At 34.8% G+C, this 12,991-nt stretch overlaps 1 protein-coding gene across 11 annotated transcripts in view; it reads right to left on the bottom strand.

The window, feature by feature from the left end:
• Positions 1 to 2,979: 2,979 nt before the first annotated feature.
• The window catches only part of PPIG (peptidylprolyl isomerase G), a 40,827-nt gene continuing 30,815 nt past the window's right edge, over positions 2,980 to 12,991 (bottom strand). For all 11 annotated transcript variants that reach the window (XM_006059989.4, XM_006059988.4, XM_006059985.4 and 8 more), the window contains 5 exons: positions 8,459 to 8,672; positions 7,560 to 7,727; positions 6,085 to 6,172; positions 4,470 to 4,606; positions 2,980 to 4,307 (listed from right to left, as the gene is read on the bottom strand). In XM_006059989.4, coding sequence (XP_006060051.1) covers positions 3,200 to 4,307; positions 4,470 to 4,606; positions 6,085 to 6,172; positions 7,560 to 7,727; positions 8,459 to 8,672 — 1,715 coding nt within the window. In that variant the 3' untranslated portion in view covers positions 2,980 to 3,199. The remainder of the gene's footprint in view (positions 4,308 to 4,469; positions 4,607 to 6,084; positions 6,173 to 7,559; positions 7,728 to 8,458; positions 8,673 to 12,991) is intronic.

Below are 12,991 nucleotides of genomic sequence, written 5' to 3' on the forward strand. Positions count from 1 at the left end.
CAGGTTAAAACCTACTACCCTTGGGGAATCTATTCAACAGTAAATGTTGGAATACCAAACTGAACGATTACAGCAAATACAACCAAAGAGAGACAGAAAACAGCCCATTTCATGTTTCTTTGTAACAATGATATGGTGTATATTTAAAGTACCTTCTATTGAAGGTAAAGGAAACAAGTTTCTATAGACATCTACTATAAAAGTTCAAAAGTGTGATTACCAAAAAAAAAACATAAACTGCCACCTAGAGTAGAGCAAAATCAACTACTAAAAAATATACTGATTTGTTCCACTCACAAACTTGAAAACAAATTAGAACTGCCAATTAATATTACTACTCAAAATACCAGAACACCAATGTGTTCCTATCCCCAATATTAAAGAAAATTTTACTTTTCAGTTTCATATTTTCTACTGGGCACAAGAATCAAAGGCCATTAGGCAAAGCTCTGATGAGTTAATATTACATTTGTGCAAAGATAGATTTTTATAAGACAAATTCTTTGAAATTTCTGTGAGGGATCTGATTAAGATAACTTAGAAACTATCATGCTCTATGAACTCTCATAACTATAGTTTTTAAATGTTTTAAAGCAACCTGGTATCTTCCGTACAAGCTCATTAACATTAATCTCTCTGCAGTGTCAATTCTGTGGTAGATGATTTACACAGAAAAAGAATTCACAGGAAATAATTATAAAAATGTTTTCATTTCTCAGGTATTGCCAACCAGGCAATAAAAACAAACTAAAAATCTTTAAATGGATTTAAATCCGCTTAAAGATGTTTGAGTTTACAGTTTACCTCAAAGTAACTATGATACCAATTTGGCAGGAAACAAATACACTTTTAGGAAAAGAGTTGTTCAAAGTAAAAAGTAAGGGTTGCACAACTATTAAAAAGGTAAGAAAGAATTACTTGATCAGTGCAGTATTCAGATGCAAAGGCAGATGTATGGTTAATGCTGTTTGATCATTTTATAAATGTTATTTACATTCTGAAAATAAAATCTAGCTGATTGTCATCTTTCACTTCAACTCCTTCACCATACCTCACTGTAAAAACAGCTAACAGTTTTTATAGGTCTATAAATAATGCTTAGCATGGAATTGCTTCTTTGATAACCAAAATAGAATATTACTTAAAGTAATTACTAGCTTCCCCGCCCTGTGGTTACTTATCTGTAATTCTTAGTAGATAAAAGTTCTGGGATCAGACAACATACAAGTATTTTTTAATTAGCATGGATTTTCTTTTTTTGTTGTTCTTATTAGAAATCCTTTCTTAAACAGCACCTTTCTTGAAGCTCAAATAGTTTATAACAAAAACTTTTTAAATGCAGTTCACTCTATTTAAGACAAGCAAAAACTAATTTAAAATATATAACACATTATACAGCTTGGGGACTCACGACTCAATTATCTCTAAGGTTTGTGATAAAAATCTCTAAGGAATCAATCACCCTGGATTATCATAAACATCTATTACTTTTATCATTAGGAAAAAGATTCAGTAAGACCCTGATATGGATATTTGTTTCAGGAAATCCAAACAATCTTATAATCATCACCCTATTCATTACATAAGTATCATTACTGTATTAATCAATAATGGGAAGTATTATATTAATAAGCATTGCTTTGCTCAGTACAAATAGCATGAGTAGCTACTGGATTTACCAAGGAGCTACCTGGTAATAAGTAGCTATAAGTATCAAATAAGGGATAAGTAAGTAGCTATTTGACACTATTGACAAATATTAAAGTACAAAACACTCTAAAGGCAACTACTAATTGGAATTCTGAAATTTCTTTTCAAATGAGGCAGGTTTTGTGTTTACTGGATGTTCAGTATTCTATTTAGAAGAGAAATTACAGAATAAAAGGCCACACATCACTAAAATAGCAATATACAACACACAAACTTCTAAATGGACTTTGGATATCTTTAGTGTTTAACTCTGTAAGCTATCAAATTTTGCCACTTTCTACTCTACTCTATGTGGCAATGTTATACATGCCAAGTTAAAATAATGATTAATAGTAATGATACAAAGCCACCTAAAGAGAAAGAAATCAGAGTCATAAACATGCTACAGCCTGTGATACATATATAAAAGAGATGCATTTTCTTGCCAGTTGAAACTCAGTTTGAGATTGAGAGAGGTCAGTTCAAGTTAAAAAAAAAAAAACAACAAAACCAACAACCATGCAACGTTAACACTGAACTCTAGGTTAGTGGCCAAAAAGAGAACTCTCATAAGTTAATGTGTCAGTACCAACAATTTTTAGAATTTGTCTAACAAAGACCTGCACGAGTGGTACGTTTTAGTGAGGAAAATATTTTTTTCATTTTAGAGAAGGGCAATGACAATAACAACAATTAAAGAACATTCGAGAAAAGCAAGTTTCATCTCTTCAGACCAAAAGCAACACAAAATTGAGAATTACAACCTGATCGTCAAGGTATAGTTCTTGTTAGATGCTGTATAACAGCAACTCAAGCCCAATCAGTACATCAACTGAAAAAAATACTCAACTATATCTATAGACAGTTGATAAAACAGGAAAAATAAGAAACAAGCTACTGGTAGCACTATAAAGAATAACATATGAAGTGCAATATAAATATTTTAAAGCACAAATTACTATAAAATCAAAAGTGATGACTTAATATCTCAAGTTATTAGGGGCCCACTTCTGTATAATTAAAAGCTGCTGTTGCAAGCCTCTATTATAAATGCAATCAAAAAATCTATATATAAGATTTCTTCTACCAAGTGGCTTTTCTAAGGTTACTTTAATCATGAAAAACACAAGCTTCTATAATAATGTATTCCAACAATCAGTTATCCTTCTTTCCAATTGGCTGATCACACAAATTAGGGTATAGAAGAGCATGTTTGCTACTGGCTGATTGTTGCAACACAAAAATGCATACATGAAATAGTTAAACATAGCACACAGTATTACACCAAAGTGTTTTTATCATTTCAAGTTTATTAAAACTTTAGCAGTACAAATTATCCAGGCTGCAGATTATCAAAAGATCAACTCAATAAAGTCCACATTGGAAAAAAAAAAAAGACAAACAACCCCAAAACAATGAAAAGAGAAAAACAACATAAAGAAGATCATCAGCAAGTCTCTAAAACTTAAAATCTGAGACAGAATGGAAATAAGAAGTTTATATAACTCACTCATCCACTTTTGTCTTCATCTGTTCCAGGGCTTGATTCATGATCAAATTTTTTATTTTTATCATGTGTGTGGTCATTTTCTTGACCCTTTGATTTTTGGTTTTCTTTTTCCACTGAGGATCTGGTCTTCTCATCCTCCTTATTTTTCAAAGTGGAGAACTTTAATTCATTGTCCTGACTACTTTGTTTCACTTTTGAGAATGGACTTGGATCTCTATCTGCCTTTTTTTCCCTATTACTATTTGAACTACTATGATCACGATTTTTAGAGTACATTCTCTTCTCACCCTCAGAATTCTCTTTTCTGTGTGAACTTCTACTTTCTTGGTTTCTGTATTTTTCCTTGTTTCTGCTTTGACTTTCTTCTCTCTCCGAGCTCCGTGAATCTCTCCTCCTCCTCCTCCTATCTTTACTTCTTGATCTTCCTGGCGTTGCTCTTCTCTCTCGGCTCCTTGACCTTCCTCTTCTCCTGTACTCCTGTTCTCTGTATCTATGATGCTCCTTGCTTCTGCTGCGGTCTCGGTCATGGCTTCTGGAGCGCACTCTTCTGCTCCTGTCCCTACTTCTGCTTCGCTCCTTTGTTCTACTGTTGTAACTGTGTTTGCTTTTAGTCATATCACGTTCTCTACTCCTAGATTGTGCACGTCTGTCTTTGTCCTTACTTTTATTATGATCATGCTCATTGTTTTTGGATTCTAACTGTTTAGACTTCTCTTTACTTCTACTCCTTTCCTGTTCTTTTCCTTTAGAATCAGGTTTTTCTTTTTCTTTAACATTCTCATGATCCCTTTCTTTACTCCTTGACTTCATCCTCTTTTCTTCATGTCTATTATGCTTTGTGTCTCTTTCCTTACTTTTGGATTTCTCTTTGCTCTTACTCCTACTTTTTGATTTGGCCCTTTTCTTTACCTTGTTCTTATATTTATCATCTTTTTCTGAATTTCTTCTGATTTCTCTTTCTTTGCTGTTAGATTTATGGTCTTTAACTTTCTTTTCCTTTTCACTTTTCCTGTTTGGACTCTCAGACACATGCCTATGATCAGTTATTTTTTTCTCTTTTACTCTAACTGGGCTTCTTTGATTTTCTTTTATTTCATTTAACTCACTCCTAAAAAATGAAGAAAAAAGTTTTTGGGAGACTTTATTAGCTGAAATGATATTCTATTTTCCTTAAGATTTTCAGAAACAACTGAAATGACTCTAAATAAAATAATTTAAAATAGTTTAAAAAATACTTATTACCACATTTGTAATAAGAGTTAAATCTTACTTATCCCCTTTAATCCATCTTTCACCACTTGATACTCTCATTCTTTGAGCTCTCTGCATCTCCTGCCTCCAATGTGGAGGAGTCTCACTACGTCTGAAACGATCCCTTGATCTGGATCTAGAAGGAGTTCGATAACGCTTTAAAAAAATAGAGGGGAAAAAAATTAACATATTAAAACATGAAAGTATTACAACAGTTGCTAAAGTGTATGTACTTTTAGGTTTCAAAAAATGTCTGATATTTCCATGCCCTCTAAAATAACTAAACTCTCCCAATTTTCAGGTAGGAAATCAATGAGGCATGACATGGTTTGATATCTGTTTCCACTGCTAATGAAATGTGTGCTTATCTATTCTTGTTTTAAATAATTCTTGGGTTTAAGTTCTAAAAGAGTAAATATTGACAGCTATAACCCACATCAACAAAAGCTCTTTTAAATCTTCCATCATTTTTAAGAGTGTAAAGAGGTCCTAAGACAAAAGAGTTTAAGAACTGCCATGAGACCAGTTAGGAAGCCATTTATAGTTCAGAGAATGTGTAATGGTGAATTGAACGAAGACGGTAGGAGTGGAACTTGAGAGAAGTAGATGGATTTCAACATATCTAAGAGGTTGAACTAACAGGATTTGGCAACAGATAAGTTAAAATGGTAGAAAAGAAAGATGAGAAATAAAATGATTCTTGGGCTTCAGGTTTAAGTAACTGCACAAGTGGAGGTGTTGATCACTGAGACCAGGAACCTAAAGGAGGGTCAGGCCTGAAGAAGAAGAGTGCTTATGCTCAACACTGTAAATGCTGAGTTTGAAGTGTCCTCCAGGCATCTAAACGGTCATCAAATAAGGCTCTGGTACCAGAAAAGCAGATGAAAAACTGAGTTTTCAGTGCATAGGTACCCAGTGAAATTATGAGAGTGATGAGATTGCCCAAGAAGCAAATACAGAGTGAGAAGAGTTAGCACTCTAAGGTACTACAATATTTAAAGATCAGGCAGAGGAGTATGAACTGGCATTGGAAATTTAAGATAGGCTAGCCACAGACAGGAAGAAAAGACAATGGAAGTAAAGGAGAAAGAGTATTACAAGGAGGGAGATTAACAAAGACAAAGACTGGAGGATCCACTGGATTTTGTGACATGGAACTGACCATAAAGCAAGTGCTGTTTTCAGGAGAACGGCAGAAGACAACCTGAAATGACTAAGGAACAAGTAGGAAGTGAAGAAATACTATACTAAGTATAGCCTCGTTTGTTAAAAGGTTGCAAACACAAGAAGATATTTAAATTCTGAAGAGGAGAATCTAGTTAAGAAAAAGCGTATGAAATGTTAAGAATAGGATTTTTAATAACAGTAGACACACAGTGGTCAGGAAGTAACAAAGAGGCACAAGAAAAACCTCAATCTCATTTTATACCATGTACATGTAAAATCCATTAACATCTCTTAGACTTTCAGCATGGAAGAACCAACACAAAGAAGTACTATAAAAAGAGAACATTACAATTCAATATCCACATCTACTCTAAATTTTAACTACTTATGTGAAAAAAAAAATTAAACACTCCAAGATTTAAGATAAATGCAATATTATCAGGATTTCTGGGAAAATAATCACCTACCCTTGGTCCTCTTCCTTTAATTTTCCTGCCAGACCTAGTAACTAGAAGTCGTCTCTGGTATGAAGGAGGCTGGGAGTTAGGTAGATTACTAGAAGGAAGCAAAAGGAAAATTAAAACACATTATATAATAAAAATAAATCTGGAGAACATAGCTCTATTAATCTAAACTAATAAACTTAAAATAGTGGTTCTCAACGAGAAATATTATCAGTTTTAGTAGGTATTTGAAAAAGTAGGGGAGCATTTTAACAACTGTCAATGATGAGAGGGTGCTACTGGTACTGAGTGACCACAAGTCAGGAATGCGGGAATCCTGTAATGCATGAGGATGAACAACTATTCTGTTCCCAAATGCCAACTGTGTTCTGCTGAGACATACTGTTACATAATCTTTTTGAAGATCAAGTCAACTTGATAGTGCTAAGGAACATGAAAAAACGTGGAGTAGGCTGTATGCTGTTAAGAGAACAATTTTAAAGCTCTCTGATTCTAAAGTACCTCATTATCCTACCAGCAGTTATTCACTGGTGATAAAACTATGGATAAGTGCAACTGATGTGAATTAAACAGAGAACACTTGGTCTGAATTAGAAAAATATTTAATATCATGCTTTATATAAAAAAGGGAAACTACTTATTTTCAAATAATAATATGAATATTAGCACTAACAACATTCATGTATGCTATATTTGAAAATGCATTTTAAAGTAGTTCAAATATTTTCTCCTTAATATTTATTTCCTTATAAACATCCTTTCCTAACAGTTGAGTAAACTCAATTCAATCCATCAAAATTAACACAATTCAAGTAACCAAGATTTATTTTTATATTTTTATTGTATTGTGAAAATACAGGGGGAATGAGCAGGTTTTTATCACTTTTATGTTATTTCTGATCATAAATAAGAGAAAGATATCCATCTTTTTTTCCTATTTTTGGACATAATTATTAGAATGATACATAAAGAACCAACAGAACTACTAATTCTAATAATGTGAATTATGTAGAAAAATTTTCAAAGTACTTGAATATACTATCAATTTTCAATACCACAATATTGTAAATCAGGCAAGGAAAACAGCATTTTCTCCCACCAGACAAACTGAAACTTAAAGCTTCTTATTTGCTTAAAAATTTAAGGTATATAAATAACAGAGTAAAACATTTGTTTTACATGGAATTTGTCTGGAAATGCCACTTAACATACCTTTTTGCTATTTGTAGTGCTTTTTTTAAAAGTTACTTTTATTTAAAAATCTGTCTAAATTAAGTCAATTTTATCTTTTCAGCTGTGTGACTGGCAAAAAGGAGCTTTGCTAACACTATCCAATTAAAAAATTTCAATCTTAGGACAAGGTCACCAATTAAATCTTATCTAAAATTTTTTAAAACTGTTGCTTTTTTTTTTTTTTTAAAGAAAGGGTCTGTGGTAGAGACTGAAGGGCTCTTTGTAAAATAAACATATTGACATACCATTCTCTCTCTCTCTCTCTCTCCCTGTTCTTCCTTTCCTTTTCATCAGCTTTAGGAGGACTTTTTCTCATTAGGAATCTGTTTTCAGGTATTGGAGGGATTTCTTCTGGACGGACAGTAGACTGGGGTTGTGCTTCAAGATTTTCCGCCTCACTTTCACTAGATGCACTTAAAAGAAATACACAAACAAGTTCCATTTGGTTATTATGTACCCACCTCAATTTCCCAATTGTTGGTCTTTCTTTCGTTTGTAAATATTCCATCTATCTATCATCTGGTCCCCCACTGCTGACCAAAGATGCAGTTACATGGGGAAAATACTCATTCCTCTGACAAACCAACCTAAAACCCAAACCAAATGTATCTATTATCACATTCTCAAAAAATACTTTCCTTTAAAATGGAACCCAAATATTCCATATGCACTGCACTGATAAATTTAAAATACTTTAAAACACAGGTAAAGAAACTGCTTTAGAGGCAACGGGTTTATGAAGATGAGCTTTAGTACAAAGACAGATTTTTTTTAGACACAACAGAAAAGAAAGTAAATATGTTGACATAATCTGCTTTATGCTATCACAGGAGGAAAAAAAAGGAAAATACTCATTGGTTTCCTACAGTTCTTACTAATTTTAAATTCCCTCCATAAAATACAAATGTATCTAATCAAAAAAGTCATTGAGTTCCCACAAAATGAACTGAATGATTTTGCTGAAAATTGAAATGTACCCAAATTTAATCTATAGACTATAGAATATCAGAATGGTCTTATATGTCATCCTACGAAGTATTTCTATTTTCATGTACCATATAATTGATTCAATATCCCAATAGGTTTATATATAAACAGAAGGTAATTAGAATACAAAGACAGTACTGTAAAAGTAAATTAAGACCTTTTCTTGCTTTTCTTTCGCTTCTTCTTCTCTTTCTTGTGTTTACGAGAATTTTTCCTATGTTTCTTCTTTCTTTTTTTTGATTTCTCTTCAGAAGCACTTTCAGAATCAGAAGAATCAGAAGAGGACTGAGAATCGCTTGAGCTATCTGAGTCACTGGATGATGAGGAGGAGGAAGAAGATGACTTATGCCTTTTCTTTTCTTCTTTCTTAGCTTTAATAAAAAGCAAAATGGTTCGGTCAACACTTTTTAGACAAACTTTGTAAGAGAAAATTTAGATTTTTTTTTTGGCAGATTCTCCAAGTCCAGTATTTAACACTTAGTTCATCCAGCTTTTTTGAACTGAGCAGAACAGGAAAGGAGTTAAGACTCAAGATTAGAATCCAGACCTTCAGATCCATGGGATTCCCAGATGGCTCAGTGATAAAGAATCCACCTGTCAATGTAGGAGACGTCAGAGACATGGGTTTGATCCCTGGGTCAGGAAGATCCCCTGGAGAAGGAAATGGCAACCCACTCCAGTATTCTTGCCAGGAAAATCCCATGGACAGAGCAGCCTGGTGGGCTACAGTCCATGGGGTCACACAGAGTCGGGCATCACATGCGCACACGCACACACCCACCAGATTCATGGGTCTGAGTTATATTTATAAAGAATTCTGGAAAAGTTAACAGGTAAAAACACTAAACTAAGTCAATTTCAGAATTAGCTGAGTAACATTTTAAGCCCAGAAGTAACACTCAAGAATCTCAGATTCAAATATTTGTATAGTTTCCAACTTTTTCTCTTATTATCAATATTGGAAGCAGAAATGTAGGAGAGAAGAAGTAACAGAAAAAATACTTTGCATGAATGTGGAAAGGTAAGAAACATGATTCCATTGGAATGGGCTTATTCAATGCCTGAGCATCCCTCTAATGATTAGAGCCTGTGCTCACCAACAAGAGAAGCCCCCACATGCTGTATTATACACAGAAAGCCCAATGAAGACCCAGGGAAGCCCCCAAAAAGTTAAATTTCAAATTGAAATTTTATTTTGGGTTAAACAAAGTTTTAATTTTTAAAAGAGGTCACCAAACTCAAATGATTTAAGGACTAGGAAACTAACACAAATAAGTGAAGTTAATCAGGAATTGGGGAAAGACATGATAGACTGGATTGAGCCTGGCCCACCTAAAAGTATTCTAATTCAAACCATGGTGGACTTAAAGAAGTGAATTCAACTATCCAATTAAAACAGGGGCCGGGGGGGGGGGGGGGGGGGGGCGGTTTCTCTGATGATCCAGTGGTTGAGAATACTTCTGCCAAAGCAGGGGACATGGGTTTGATCCCTACTCTGGGAAGATCCTACATGTGACGTGGCAACTAAGCCCATGGGCCAAAACTTCTGAGCCAGCACTTCAGGGACCATGAGTCGCAACTACTGAGCATGCGTGCTGCAACTAAGGATCTCCAAGCGCCGCGAGCTTGTACTCCCCAACAAGAGAAGCCACCACGACGATAATCCTGCACACCACAACAGAGTAGCCCCACTCACAACGAGAGAAAGTCCTTGCGCAGCAATGAACACTCACACAGCCAAAACAAAACAAAACAGCATCTGATCAATTTTCTAGGTCTAACTACAAAGTTATATGAAATAGAAGCACAGAAGGAACACATTACATAATACAATGATGCAAGTAGTAAAATTCAGTGTGTGCAACAGTAGGAAAGAAACCCTACAGGTAAAATGACCTAGCTTGTTCAACAAATAAATCTCAAGAAAACATAAAAAGAAATGGTGGGAGAATCTATGAAAAACAAACCAAAAAATTACAAGACCAATCCAAATGCTTGAACCTGATTCGGATTCAAACTGAAACATCAAAAAAGGTAACATTTATAAACTTAGAAATGTGAACACTGTAAAGATTTTTTACATTTAGGAATATATGTGTATATGCCTGCATATGCTTACTTTTTTTAGAAGAGTCACCTTTTAGAGATAAATAGTGAAAAACTTATCAATAAAAACATTATGCTTAGAATTTGCTCCAAACAGGAAATGGAAAAGTGGCCAAGGATAGGAAACATGAAATTGGTCATAAATTAATTGGTAAAGCTGGGTAATGAACATGGTGATTTGTTATACTATTTCAACCACTCTAGTAAACGTTAATATTTTCCATAATTTAAAAAATCAAAGAGGACAAAAAATCTATCTTTGGGACTGACTATTGGCTGTCTGTTTACTGACCTTAACTGAAAGGGTTCACAGTTGCTTTGCAACCTTTCTGTGTTCCCCTCTCAGGAACACCTGTGGATTTGGCACTGGACCAAATGATTCTTGAAACTTTCTTTTTTAAATGAATTTAGTGGCTTAAAACAACAACTATTTATGATTTCTCACAAATCTAAAGGTCAGCTGAGTGGCTTTGCTGAACAGGGCTGAGACCTACTGATTTATCGTTGTTGTCATTGTTTTTGCCATTTTGTGTGGCATGTGGGATCTTAGTTCCCTGACCAGGATCAAACCCACCCTCCCTGCATTGGGAGCATGGAGTCTTAACCACTGGACCACCAGGGAAGTTCTAGGGCTCTGGGGATCTTGCTGGGGATTCTTGAAACTCTTAACTCAGAATTTATAGGAGTGCACTGATTTGTAGAGATAAACGAGAATCTAGCTAAGTTACTGTACACTTGACCAACGGTTTGTGATTCACCATCAAGATTTAGTAATGATGAGATGCTGCTGCACTGGAAAATGGCAACTAGGTATAAATGCTAAAGGGATACCAGAGGTAAAAGCTTCATTAAACTAAGGTAGTCTTTTCTCACCCCATCATGCTTCTCAGGACCATGAACCTATTAATATTAAGCATGAGATGCCCGGGACATATGCAAGCTCTACCTAGAACCAGAGATCTCCACTATGACACTGCTGTTCAAGCTGTGCTGTTTCTTGTCCTGTATCCTTTCATAATGATAAATAAGCTTAATGCTGAGTGAAGCCTGTCTTGTCTCATGAATCCAACTGTTACTCTCATCCCAAGACCACTGTTGCTGGTGAGGCAGAGTGGGTATGTGTACTGAAAAACCTGCTTGTATACACTAAAAACCTGAGGTATGGGATTAGGAGGGAGAATAAAAGTTAAAGAAACCCAAGGAAGGAAATGAATTCATAATGAATATGAGAAACTCTAAATAAAAATATCTCGGACTATATAATATGCAGGCAAAATACAAATATTTCACATAAGCAGAGAAGGGGCTTCCCTGGTGCTCAGTGGTAAGGAACCTGCCTGCCAATGCAGGAGACATGGGTTTAATTTCTGGGTCAGAAGGATCCCTAGGAGAAGGAAATGGCAACCCACTACAGCATTCTTGCCTGGGAAATCTCAATGGACAGAGAAGCCTGGCAGGCTAAAGTCCATGGGGTCGCAAAGAGCTGAACACAACTTAGTGACTAAACAACAAGCACAGAATACAGCTGTTAAAATTACTTGACAAAACACAGTCATGCTTTATCCCATGATTAACAAAGCTTTATTCACCAGCTCCAATTCATATTTATTTTACATTGTGATTCTTTCCAGAGAAATACACTGCATGCAGTTGGTTTCTTAAAAAGCAAGCCCAGTCTCCCTATTAAATGATTGAGAATGCAAGTGTTAGTTGCTCACTCGCATCCGCCTCTCTGCGACCCCGCGGACTACAGCATGCCAGTCTCCTCTGCCCATAGAGTTCTCCAGGCAAGAATATTGGAGTGGGTCGCCATCCCCTTCTCTAGGGGATCTTCCCGACCCAGGGATCAAACCCTGATCTCCTGCATTGCAGGCAGATTCTTTACTGTCTGAGCCACCAGGAAAACCCTCTAAATGTATTAAATACATTTAAGAAACCATTATTTAGAGTTCACATCACTTTTCACATAAGCATTTGAGAGAAGCAAAATATCACAACAGTACAGAAGATCAGAAGGAGATTCATAACTATTTTTAGGGCAATATAATCTGCCTGAGATATGGACAGAGATGAGGAAAGGCTTTTCAATGACTACTGTTTTATGCTTTCTAAATTTTGAACAAAATGTATTAACTTTTAAAATTGAAGAAAATTTAAAACTCTCAAGTCTGATAACAGCTGTCACCACATTCTCCAAAAAACCCCAAAACCTACTGTCTAACCACTTAAATAAAATCTATTTCAAAGCATCATTTATAAGCATATAACTATCCTTAAAATAAAATGAAATAGTACTGAAAGCAAAACACAATGCAAGTGAAGAATCATTAACTGGATAAATGGATTTAATGGATAAAAAGGAATTACAAAGAGCAACACTTTTAAACTTTTGGTAGGGTGTGGTATATAATATTACCAGATACTGACTTTACTAGTATGATGTTAAGGTGAAAAGACAAGTTTCCAGAACATCTTACTTATAAAAATGTAAGGTAAGAAAATGCTGCTTTACTAGTTTTTTGAGAGCTATAAATTTTATACCAATTAATTTCACATGAAACCTTTATATTGAAGAAAATTTCCA

This window comes from Bubalus bubalis, chromosome 2 (assembly GCF_019923935.1).
Source record: "Bubalus bubalis isolate 160015118507 breed Murrah chromosome 2, NDDB_SH_1, whole genome shotgun sequence".
Taxonomy (NCBI): domain Eukaryota; kingdom Metazoa; phylum Chordata; class Mammalia; order Artiodactyla; family Bovidae; genus Bubalus; species Bubalus bubalis.